Consider the following 13,446-nt stretch of genomic DNA (forward strand, 5'->3'; position numbering starts at 1 on the left):
ACACCAAACAACCACAGGAGGGCGTTCTAAGGCTGCATATAAACCTACATTACATATTGGCTTTACAACGGGCAGAACAACCTGTAGTGTATATCATTTCACATGTTATTGTAACCCACATAAAGAAACATAAAGGTGAATCCTAAAAGCTATTAAAATGCATGAATAATTTAAACGGTTAAAATCTAATATTGTGTCAAATAAGTAATTAAAATAGTATGATAAAAAGACAATGTGACTGTTAAGGCCTTGCAAGCCGAGGAAGCTAGCTTATACAAACAGTTAAACATTCACAAACTCCACAGACTCCAGGTGTGCAGCGAAGTTGCCTGTTTATATTGTGAAATTGCACAAGAAACAGGAAATACTATCAATCTACATCATTACATACACATGTATTTTTATAGACACGAACAAGATGAGCCTATGCTAACGATTAGCGATAGCGATTAGCATTAGTGATAGCGATTAGTATGTTCAGTCAACAACCCACAATCATCCACAATTCAGCTCGTATATAAGTGTTTATATACATGTCATTACACACAATTGTCTAAGTTACTTACAGACGGCGGTTGAACAAGAATGGACCACAAACAGGCAGACATGCTAACGATTAGCGATAGCGATTAATAAAAGACTTATTTAATCCATCTACAACCGTTTTGGTGATTTTAAGGTTATCTTACCGTAACTTTCTTGTATGCTATATGTGTGAATGTTAGCTAAATGTTACCATCGAAGCTCGATGGAAATGATATGTACTAAGCGCACGATTAATTTCCTCCAAAAATGCGAGTTATACTCCAGTGCGACTTATATATGTTTTTTTCTTCTTTATAATGCATTTTATGGCTGGTGCGATGTGTACTCCGGAGCGACGTATAGTCCATAAAATATGGTATATGTTTTGTATTTTATTTTATGAAACCGTGACAGTGATTAGTGTCACGAACAATAACTTTTCAGCCATTAAAATTTTTGTCAATGTTGTAAAGACAAATACAATACAGAAAAAGTGTAACATCTTACCATCTACAGGTAAGTGAGGTAATAAGATGCCCATATATATGTGTATATGTATGTATGTATGTGACTGGTCAAATTTATCCATCCATCCATTATCTGTACCGCTTCTCCTCACAAGGGTCGCGGGGCGTGCTGGAGCCTATCCCAGCTGTCTTTGGGCAGTAGGCGGGGGACACCCTGAACTGGTTGCCAGCCAATCGCAGGGCACACAGAGACAAACATCCGCACTCACAATCACACCTAGGGGCAATTTAGAGTATCCAATCAACTTACCATGCATGTTTTTGGAATGTGGGAGGAAACCGGAGTGCCCGGAGAAAACCCACGCAGGCACGGGGAGAACATGCAAACTCCACACAGGGAGGCCGGAGCCGGGATCGAACCCACGACCTCTGAACTGTGAGGCGGACGTGCTAACCAGTCGACCACCGTGCCGTGGTCAAATTTAGATACAATTATATTATTCATAAGAAAATTATTGCATCGACCATTATTGCAAGATCAATACTTTTTCAATATATTGTGCAGCCCTATCTTGTAGTAGAAGTATTGCATTTCTACTTTTTGCAGATGGCTTTGTTCTGTTGGCTTTGGCAAGCCACAATCTTCAAGTATTAATGGAGCTGTTTGTAGCTGAGTGTGAAGCAGTTGCAATGAGAATCAGAACTTCTAAATCTGAGACCATGGTCTTCAGCCCGGAAATGGTGGAGTGCCCTATCCTGGTCAGAGATTAGATCCTGACACTCGTGGAGGAATTTAAGTATTTCGAGGTCTTGTTCCTCAGTGAGGGAAGAATGGAGCGGGAGATTAACAGGCGGTTTGACGCATCCTCTGTCATCACTCTGTATCGGTCTGTCATGATAAAGAAGGAGCTAAGCTGAAAGGCAAAGCTCTACTCACCGATCCATCTACATTCCTACTCTCACCTATGGTCACCAGCTGTGGGTCATGACAGAAAGAACAGAAACAAGTGGCGGGAATGAGTTTCTCCGCAGAGTGTCTGGGCTCTCCCTAAGATATAGGGTGAGAAGATCAAAATTACAGTGTCATTATCACAGTCTGAGACCGGCCCATGCCTACGTTAAAGTTCTAAGTTGCTTGTTCATCCATATATGGATCAATGATTACATTATTTGTGTCCTCCACAAGCTCCACTGGATCTCTATCCCTCAAAATATTCACATCAATGTCTTTCTCCTCACCTAAAAACCCACCTAAAAAGCTCACATAGTGCCATCCACGCTGACTGAGCTTCTCTACTTACACGAATCCACCCACAGACACGCTCTGTTCTGCTTATGCTAACCTCCTTTTCCCCTCCTATTAGGTCCAAACCCAAGTCCTTTCTCCATTGTTTTTCACAATCACTGGAATGTACTACCAAAAAATATCTGCATTGAACATCTGTATTTAAAAAAACAAACAAAAAAATCTAAACAAAAACAAAAGAAAATTACACTGAGGACTCATCTATTTCACACCACTTTCAACCTCTTCAAAGTATTCAGGTTTTTTTTTTTTTTTACCCTCAAACTGGGTGTCCTTCCTGTAAACGGCTAAGTCTGTTTACATGAAGAATAATAGTATTTTACGCTATTATTAGTATTTTCATTCTCATGGAAGATTTGCTGTCAAGAGATGATAATTATGTCATATAGTATCTTGAGTATTGCAAGTAGCAGTATTAGTAGTAGGAAAAGTTCATACGATCATTGATACCATTGTTTTGTTTTTGTCTTAAGTGAAAAGGAAAAAGCATTGGAACAAACATGACTCTTGGCAAAGCACGGATATCCGAGCTGTACAGAATGGCAGCCAAGTTTTCATAAAGGAGCTACGTAGTAGAACATTTCCAAGGTAAGCCTATTTTACAATTTTTGCAGTGTATTATTCAAAAGGTAAATTCATGTGTATCAGAAAGGTAGTTCGACCATTCTCCAGGTTGCAGGCATCAGATTTTTTTGTGACCTATGAAATTGTGCCACTATTGTTAAATTGTTTAACCCATTAAGGCTTAAAGCGCCTGGTTCAACATCTCACCAAAACCTAAGGGCGACTATAGAATCACCCTCTAAAACATGAAGTTTGCCCAGAAATTCAACACCTACTGTACAAAATAATTGATATAATCTATTTATTATTATTTACCGTTTCAATCAAAAATGTAAAAATAAAATGTCAGTGCAAGAGAAGCGCTGTTTTTAAAACCCCAAAAATTATCGAGTGGAAATTACCATCCTCTATTTATTTACAAAGCCATCAATATCGTCATTGTCTACAAACATATATCTTAAAAAATAAATAAAAACGTGACATATACGCTCTCCCGGCTGTAGAGGTAGAAAGACGCAACAGCGCTCTAGTAGTAGAAACACGGTTATGCGCTCCCGGCCTTAAAGGATAAGTGGATGACAAGGCCTGAGTTGGCCTTCTTGAAAAACAAGATACTGTAGGTCATGGGTGTCAAACTCATTTTTTGTCGGGGGCCACATCGTAGTTTTGGTGTGCCTCGGAGGGCCGTCATATAAATGTATGGCTGCCTTATATGATCACATATACCGATACACAACAAATTGATGGATAGTTAGTTTTGAAATTAGAAGCCGGTAATTGTTTGTTCAGTTTTTTTCAAAGTATTTTAAGGGGAGGATTGCTAACAAATAACACATTGCAGTATCTCATATCTCAATGTTGTTAAAAGTGAACGCCACATAAATTAGGGCAACAAGTAAAACAACTGGCAGTTTGCACAGCATGATTACGTATGATGTGTGTGTGTGTGTCATGTGTCATCTTCCACACCACTTGTGGTGTTGGAGCCTATCCCAGCTGACTATGGGCGAAAGTCACAGGGCACACACACAGACACAGTCAGTGAATGGGAACCGAACCCACGCTGCCCACACAAAACTCAGGCGAGTGTACCACTACACCACCAGCGACCTACGTATAAGGTCATAACTACAAAATGTAATACATCAGTGTTAAAGCAGTGCATGGTGTAATTTTGGTTGAAATAAATAGGTAATATAATTTATTTATTTTGTTATTCATTCATTCATTAATCTAAAACTGAAAATGGAAATATCCAACACAAAAAAAAAGACTCTGATTGGAAAATCAATGAAAACTTGGGGATATAAGGGTGACTGCAATGGACTTGGGATGGGACACGCTACCTTCAAGCCTGAGAAACGCTGACTTCCAGCTAACGGGCAATCACACGCATATCTGCCTCGCCCCCTTTTCGCTCAAGCTTGAGCAAAATCAAACCACCGCCACAAAACCGCATGACAGCTGTGAAGCCTAAGCCAATTATAGTCCAGCATCTATTTAGCAAGTGAAAGACAAACTGAACGCCTGTTGGCGCCCGTGATCTTTTCAATCCGTCCTGCAACGGAAACTGCGAGGACCAGCAAAGGGGTGATTCATCTTGTCAGTATATTTGCATTTACTTCAGGGGTGCCCATTACGTCGATCGCGATCGACCGGTCGATCACAAAGGCATTGTGGGTAGATCACCAGCCTATCATCCGTCCTCACTACTGTATTGCTACGTTCACGTTCAATGTAGTTCGCGCGAGCGGGCGCGGTTGCGTATGATGCATTTGGAGCGGTGGGACGTGGAGCGAAGCACCGGAAATTCGCCCATTTGCTCACTATAAAACAAGTCAACTTTTTTGCCATTCCGCCTCGCGACAGCCAATATTCATCAGACACAGCCCCACAGCGTCCTGTTCACTTTGCGTCTTTTTTTAAACAGTTCTTGAACTTTACCAAGACAGCAATATTGATAGCATTAGCATAGTGTGCAAACGAGAGTGGAAGTGTTTTTACGGTCACAATGTCTTCTAGAACCCCTTGGGTGTGTCTATGGGACCTTAATTAAACACAACATCTAATTTGATTTATTTAAATTTGCCTTAAACAAATATTATCATAACAGATCCATTCTATCAACATGAGAATAAAATACAATAAATAAAGAGGTTAATGGTTTACTTATTGGTATTACGTTATATTAATAATAACAACTAGAGCTGCAAGCAGCTATAAAGGGCCCTCGCAGCCCTGGCAACGTTAGGGCACTGGCACGTTGGAACATCGGAACTGAATAATCGAAATTACCATGTGAATCAAGTTACAGACGCATTTGTAGTCAAGGTGAGTCCAAACTTTAAAGTAAATTCAAAATGGTGGACTTCCTCTTAGGTTTAACATATGGCACCAAGAGGCTTTTTGTAGTTCTCTTCCTGTTTCATATACTACCAAATATTCATTAGATGTAGGTGAAACGTACAAACGGTGCCGCTTTTTAAAAATGTTCAAGGGGGCGGTAGCGAGCCATCGTTTAAAGATTGCACTATTGAATAATTAATTATTGATTAATTTCCGAGCAAATATGAGGGAGATCTGGCTAACCTGCCAGGAGAAAAACTTGAAAGAATAAAACATGTACTTCCTTTAGCCAGTCGGTGGCGCTTCCACTACGATGAAAAATTAGTCCGTAGAAGTCTTCAGGTGTAGACTCTCATCAAATGTGTGAAATTTTGACAAGATATTATCATGTGGATCACATTACAGCTGCTTTTAAAGTCAATGTGATGCCGAATTGTAAAGTACATTCAAAATGGCGGACTTCCTGTTAGGTTTAGCACATGGTTCCAAGAGAAATTTTTGTAGGTCTTGACCATATTTTCATAGATATAGGTGAAACATACAACCAGGGCTGATTTTTAAAAAAAATTCTAGGGGGCGTAGCGAGCCATTTTTTAAACAATTGCGACGTAAAACAAAACAAAAAATTGATTGATTATTTCACCAGGCCTGATGTGTGTGCAAAGTTACGTGAGATTTCATGCATGTTTAGACCCACAAAATCAGCGTAGTTTTATTTGCGAACTGCCCGTTGCCATGGCGACAGCTTTTTACGAATAATCACAAATATCGCATTTTAACATCAGTAAGGTCTACAGAGTCTTACGAGCAATTCTGAGGTCAACCTCGTTAACCTGCGATGAGAAAAAGATCAAATAATAAAACATGTCCTTCCTTTAGCCAGTAGGTGGCGCTACCACCGCGATGAAAAATACGTTCAAAGATGTCTTCAGGCTTCGACTTTTAGCAAATGTCAGTAGTTTTTTAGAAGAAATTATCATGTGGGTAAAGTTCCAGCAGCTATTGTAATCAGAGCAAATTCATACTTTAAACTTAATTCAAAATGGCCGACTTCCTGTTTGGTTTAGCATATGGCTCCAAGAGACTTTTTTGTAGGCCTTAAAAAGTTACATATACCACCAATTTTTTGTGGCTCTCGAAGAAACGTACAACCAAGGCTGAATTTAAAATATTTCTAGGGGGCCCTAGCGAGCCATTTTTTACAAATTACACAAAAAAAAAAAAAAAATATTGGTGATTTCGCCAGGCCATATGTATGTGTAAAGTTTTGTGAGATTTCAAGCATGTTCAGACCCTCAAAATGAGTGCTGTTTTTTGGACAAACTGTGTGTTGCCATGGCAACAGCTTTTCACGAAAAATTACAAATTTCATATTTTAATATTAGGAAGTCCTAAACACTGTTCCGAGCAAAGATGAGGTGGACCCAGTTAACCTACTAGGATAAAAACATAAAAGAAAAAAACATGTTTTCCTTCAGCCACTAGGTGGCGCTACCACTACGATGAAAAATACGTTCGTAGATGTCTTCAATCTTTGGCTATTATCAAATATGAAACATTTTGAAAAGTTTGGATAATCTGAGTCAAGTTAAAACTGTATTTTTGTCACGTTGAATAATCAGACTTTGCGGCACCGTCAAGGCCACACCCTTCGCTTGAAAGCCACAATATTCGGCATAGAGCAAGATCAACGTCTTGAGGCTTTTCTGACAAATTTTCAGTTGGATTCGTTCAACGGGCTTTGTGCTGTAAATAGAAATATAAAAAAATGACAATTTTTGTTGCCACTAGGTGGCGCTATATGTATAACGGAATATTATCATATAGATGTCTTCAGGTCGCGACTCTTTACGTATAGGTGAAGTTTGGTGTCGCTGCTCGGGCCCTAATGAATAATAATAATAATTATGATTATTATCAATAATTGTATTATTTTTACTGGCACTAAGCAACTTTGGGGAGGATGGGAGCAACCTGGCACCCAAAAAAACACAAATGTCCTGAATTGTTTACTTATTGGTGTTACGTTATAATAATAATAACAATGAATAATAATAAGGCGGCACGGTGGTCGACTGGTTAGCACGTCCGCCTCACAGTTCAGAGGTCGCGGGTTCGATCCCGGCTCCGGCCTCCCTGTGTGGAGTTTGCATGTTCTCCCCGCGCCTGCGTGGGTTTCCTCCGGGTACTCCGGTTTCCTCCCACATTCCAAAAACATGAATGGTAAGTTGATTGGACTGTCTAAATTGCCCCTAGGTGTGATTGTGAGTGCGGATGTTTGTCTCTGTGTGCCCTGCGATTGGCTGGCAACCAATTCAGGGTGTCCCCCGCCTACTGCCCAAAGACAGCTGGGATAGGCTCCAGCACGCCCGCGACCCTTGTGAGGATAAGCGGTATGGATAATGAATGAATGAATGAATAATAATAGTTAGCTTTGGACAAAGTGGAACTTCGGGGCCGCTGCTCATTCAAGCATTGAATGTCCTCCAAACCGGCGAAATATGGATTGAAGGTTTGGGCACTGTATGTGTGACGCCGCCACGTCGTATGCATGGAAGCTGGAGAACTTTACCGGGAAGGCTCCAAGCATGCAGAGAGAGACCAACGTGGGCATACGCGTGGTATTGCGGCTCTGCGCAGATTTAGAGGGTCACACTGTACTAGTTTGTTCAGTAGTTGTTCGTTGGTTTGTTCATATAAATTCTGTTAATTTAAATGTTTTCATAGTTGGGTTGTGACTTTGGGGCGGCACGGTGGTCGACTGGTTAAGATAAGATAAGATAAGAATGCCTTTATTGATCCCACAGTGGGGAAATTTTCATTGTTACAGTAGCAAAGATATAGGTCACACAGGGGCGGCGGCATAATGTGGCCATTAATGTATAACATTGACGGCAAACATTTAGAATCAAACTTATGTAGATATACGCAGTAACATGTGTATATACACATGTGTATACACACCAACCTACATCTACATAAAAAATATGAGGAACACTCATTTCGGCCTGTACATAGTACAGAGGAAAAAATACTCTAAGTGACAGTGCTGCAGTGCTGTAGTGAAATGTAAGGAACAGCATTGGATAAAAATAAAACTAGACTAACAGTAGTGGGGAATGTTGAGTATTGCACGGTATTACAGTAGTGGGGAATATTGGGTATTGCACGATACGAGCTCAGGTGCAGGACTGCATAATTGCACTAATGACCGCCAGTTTGTAGAGACTACACAATGTTCTTGTTAAAGAGTCTGACAGCAGCAGGCAAGAAGGAACGGCGGAATCTCTCCTTTGCACAGCGAGGGTGTAACAGTCTGTCACTGAAGGTGCTGTGGAGTGCTGTTAGGGTGCCCTGGAGGGGGTGGTCCGGGTTGCCCAGCATTGATGACAGCTTGGCCAACATCCTCCTGTCCCCCACCGAGTCCACAGAGTCCAGGGAGCAGCCCAGGACAGAGCCGGCCCTCTTGACCAGTTTGTCCAGCCGCTTCTTGTCCCGGGCCGAGACGCCGCCTGCCCAGGTGACCGCTCCCTGGAAGATGACCGATGCAACCACCGAGTCATAAAAGTTCCTGAGGAGTGTCCCCTGAACCCCAAAAGACCTCAGTCTCCTGAGTAGGAAGAGTCTGCTCTGACTCTTCCTATAGAGGGCGTCTGTGTTGTCGCACCAGTCCAGTTTATTGTTCAGATGAACACCCAGGTACTTGTAAGTTGAGACTCTCTCAACATCTGTTCCCCGGATGTTCACTGGTGCAGGTGAAGAGTGCTGGCGTCTACCGAAATCCACCACCATTTCTTTGGATTTCCCCGCATTGATCAGGAGGCGGTTCTGCTGGCACCAGTCCACAAAACCCTGAGTAAGTTCTCTGTACTCCCGATCATCTCCGCCTGTGATGAGGCCGACAATCGCAGAGTCGTCAGAGAACTTCTGCAGGTGACAGGTAGGGGTGTTGTAGTTGAAGTCCGAGGTGTAGAGGGTGAACAGGAAGGGAGCCAAGACAGTTCCCTGTGGGGCCCCCGTGCTGCAGAGGAGCACGTCAGACACACAGTCCTGTGTTCTCACATACTGTGGCCGGTTTGTGAGGTAGTCCTGGATCCATGTGGTGAGGTGGTGCGCCACCCCCGCCCGCTCCAGCTTGTCTCCCAGTAGGGTGGGCTGGATGGTGTTGAAAGCACTGGAGAAATCAAAGAACATGATCCTCACAGTGCTCCCCGCCTTCTCCAGGTGGGAGAGTGAAGTGTGGAGGAGGTAGATGATGGCATCATCCACACTGATGCCAGGCTGGTATGCGAACTGGAGTGGGTCCATTGAGGAGCTCACCAGGGGGCGCAGGTGGACAAGGACCAGTCTCTCCAGGGTCTTCATCAGGTGAGACGTCAGCGCCACCGGTCTGAAGCTGTTGAGCTCCTTCGGGTGGGGGGTCTTTGGCACCGGGACCAGGCAGGATGTTTTCCATAGCTGGGGGACCCTGCCCAGCTTCAGGCTCAGGTTGAACATGTGCTGGACAATTCCACACAGCTGGTCTGCGCAGGATTTGAGGAGCTGGGGGCTGATGCCATCTGGACCCGCTGCCTTCCTCGCCTTCATCTTCTTCAGCTGGTTCCTCACCTGAGATGTTGTGAAGGCCAAGGCTGGACAGGAAGGAGTGGTGGCTATCTGGTGTAGCTGGGAGCTGGAGACTGTGGAGAAAAGAGGGGAGGGGGTGACACGCCCAGCAGGAGGAGTAGGTGGAGACTGCAGCAGGAGAGACTGAGTGGAGGCAGGCATCTGATCGAACCTATTGAAAAAGAGATTCAGCTCATTTGCCCACTGCAAGTCCCCCCCAGTCCGGGTCTTGGGTTGTCCGTGGCCTGAGATGGTCTTCAGGCCCCTCCAGACTCCCCTGGCGTTATTCTGCAGCAGCTGCTCCTCCATCCTCTTTCTGTAGGACCTTTTCCCCTCTCTGATCCTCCTCCTCAGCTGGCGCTGCACAGTCCTCCGCTCCTCTATGTTGCCTGACGCAAAAGCCCTCCTCTTCTCCTTCAGGAGAGCTTTTATGTCTGGTGTGATCCAGGGTTTGTTGTTGGAGAAACACCTTACTGTCCTGGTGGGTGTGGTGTTCTCCATGCAGAAATTTATATAGTCTGTAACAGTGTCCGTTAGACTACTAATGTCTTCCCCGTGAGCATCGCTGAAAACTTCCCACACAGTTGTGCTGAAGCAGTCCTTTAAGGCCTCCTCGGCCTCTCCAGACCATCTCTGAACCGTGCGGGTCACAGCTGGCTGCCTGCGGACCAGAGGTTTGTACACAGACTGGAGAGCCACCAGGTTGTGATCAGCTTTGCCCAGCGGGGGGAGGGGCAGTGATGTGTATGCCTCCTTGGTGTTGGCATAGAAAAGGTCCAGTGTTTTATTGTCTCTGGTGTGGCAGATGACATACTGTGTGAATGAAGGCAGAGAGGAGGAAGGGGAGGCATGATTGAAGTCACCAGAGATGAGTACCAGGGCATTTGGGTGCTGTGTTTGTAGCCTGCTCACTGCTGCAGTCAAGACATCACAGGCTGTGTCGCTGCTGGCAGCTGGTGGGACGTAGACGGTCACCGCGATCACGTGACTAAACTCTCGCGGGATGTAGAATGGCCTCATGCCAACAGCTAGCAGCTCAATATCCCTGCTGCAAAGCTGCTCCTTAATCGTGATGTGCCCAGGATTACACCATCTATCGTTCACAAACACAGCCAGCCCTCCTCCTTTCCTCTTTCCACTCTCCAGCGTCCTGTCCGCGCGTATGATTTGGAAGCCGTCCAATTCTACGACCGCGTTCGGTGTTAGCGTTGTTAGCCACGACTCCGTGAATAGCATCAGGCTAGCCTCCCGGAAGTCCCTCTCGTGCCGGGTAAGCGCCGCTAGCTCGTCCATCTTGTTGGGGAGCGATCTAACATTCCCCATGATAACAGACGGGAGGACGGGATGGTATCGTCTCCTCCTTTCCCTGCGTTTAACCCCCGCACGAGATCCCCGTCTCTTCCTCCTCAGCTCACGGGGGATATCGGGTCTCGCCCCGGGAGCCGGCGCATGGTTAGCACGGAGTGCTAACAGCTGATTCCGGCTGTAAACAATGGGGGCTCGGCTCCGAGCCAAGTCGCCGGACACGATCGCGCAAAAAATAGCCATCAGCAGCAGCAAGAATACCGCAGTTTGGGTGTCCATTGCTACGCAAGTTACGACTATCAATTATACGAAAAAGGTATGAGGTAGAGTAATATTAAAGAACAAAAACACACGAAAAGGCTCACCGATGAGCCGGAGCTACTGTAGCGGGCTGCCACTCGCGCGGCGCCGGAAGTCAAGTTAGCACGTCCGCCTCACAGTTCAGAGGTCGTGGGTTTGATCCCGGCTCCGGCCTCCCTGTGTGGAGTTTGCATGTTCTCCCCGTGCCTGCGTGGGTTTTCTCCGGGCACTCCGGTTTCCTCCCACATTCCAAAAACATGCATGGTAAGTTGATTGGATACTCTAAATTGCCCCTAGGTGTGATTGTGAGTGCGGATGTTTGTCTCTGTGTGCCCTGCGATTGGCTGGCAACCAGTTCAGGGTGTCCCCCGCCTACTGCCCAAAGACAGCTGGGATAGGCTCCAGCACGCCCCGCGACCCTTGTGAGGAGAAGCGGTACAGATAATGGATGGATGGATGGTTGTGACTTTGACCTTTTCAAGGTTCTAATTACCTTGTTTTACATTTTCCACTCTGATACACACGATATTCAATATAGGACATATGTCAAGTCATAACACTATGTTACTTTTGTTGTCTATTAATGGCATTTAAAAAAACTAACAAAAAACTGTATATGTATTGATAGCTAAGGTCCCCCTGAACATTTTGAGTGGTTGTAAGTATAAAAAAAAAAATCTGAAATGATGGTTCTAACACCTCATAAGCAGGGTTATTTTGGGACAAACGGCCTCATATGGGGCATTTTATGTAAAACTGACATTGCCCAAAATAGAGACATTCCAAAACATTTTTTGTTATGACTTATAGACCTATTCAAAGCTCTAACTAGGCCATATATATATATATATATATATATATATATATATATATATATATATATATATATATATATATATATATATATATATATATATATATATATACACACTTAGTTTTGCTAAAAAACTAAACAAAATAATAATAATAAAAATGAACTATAATTGTCCGCCTAGCGCTGATCCCCCTGAACATTTTGAGTGGCTAGAAGTGAAAAAACAATAAGAAATGACAAAGTCATAATACCTCAAAAGCAGAGACATTGTTTGGACCAAATACAGCACAAAGGGTATTTTATGTGCAACTGCCATTGTCAACATTAGGGACATTAAAAAAAAAAAAATGTTATGACTTATTGACTTATTCAAATCTTTAATAATGCCATATAAAATATTCCAATTTGAATTTTCTTGTGGGGGATATATATACAGCATAGTTAGTTTTGCTATTAGCATAGCAGGGCTTTTATTGTCCATAGAGGGCATCAATAAAATAAAAAAATAAATAAATAACTATATATGTACATGTAGCTCTGATCCCCCTGAACATTTTGAGTTGTTGGAATGGAAAAAACAATCAGAAATGACAGTTATAACACCTCAAAAGCAGAGCCATTGTTTGGACAATAAATGATTGTGTGACAGTTCATTTTTACGCCCCAAGGGTTAAAGAGACACTTGGGTGAGCTTAACATTGGCACTTATATAATAGGTTTGCATGTAAAAATGACATTAGTATTAAAATGCCCACCTCAAAAGACTCTATAGTGATTTAAGGTCTTTTTTTGTGATTAGGTTTACGACAAATTTTTACGCCCCAAAAAGGGGCGTGGCTTATGTTTCGGTCTCAGCAGGCTATGCCACGTGAGGAAGGCATGCTCGGTAATATTGCTTGCTTTGTCAGTTCTGGTGTTTAAAACGGTGACCGTTCATCACCAAAATGCAAATACACATTACTACTACTCTTGTCCACTTCTAACTGTGAAAGTATAAAAGTGTTCTGCACAATAGTTTGGATTTATTGACATAAAACGTGATCTCATCATGATCACCTCCACAAAATTAAAAATACCATGGCGATTGCCCTTGCACTTTCACAAGCTGAAGCGGACAAGAGCATGAATGCGCACACGAACCCCGACTGGTTATATTTCGGACATTTAGCGACGCTAAACTCGTGTCTCAGTAGCTGGAGAGAGGTGGCTTGCAG

At 43.4% G+C, this 13,446-nt stretch overlaps 1 protein-coding gene across 2 annotated transcripts in view; it reads left to right on the forward strand.

Moving 5' to 3' along the window:
• phf2 (PHD finger protein 2) overlaps window positions 1-13,446 on the forward strand; it is a 271,699-nt gene that overhangs the window by 34,785 nt on the left and 223,468 nt on the right. For both annotated transcript variants that reach the window (XM_086041365.1, XM_086041364.1), the window contains exon 3: window positions 2,772-2,886. In XM_086041365.1, the coding sequence (XP_085897491.1) occupies window positions 2,772-2,886 (115 nt within the window). The remainder of the gene's footprint in view (window positions 1-2,771; window positions 2,887-13,446) is intronic.

This window comes from Filicampus tigris, chromosome 9 (genome assembly GCF_054856515.1).
Source record: "Filicampus tigris isolate MCC_2025a chromosome 9, RoL_Ftig_1.0, whole genome shotgun sequence".
Classification (NCBI taxonomy): domain Eukaryota; kingdom Metazoa; phylum Chordata; class Actinopteri; order Syngnathiformes; family Syngnathidae; genus Filicampus; species Filicampus tigris.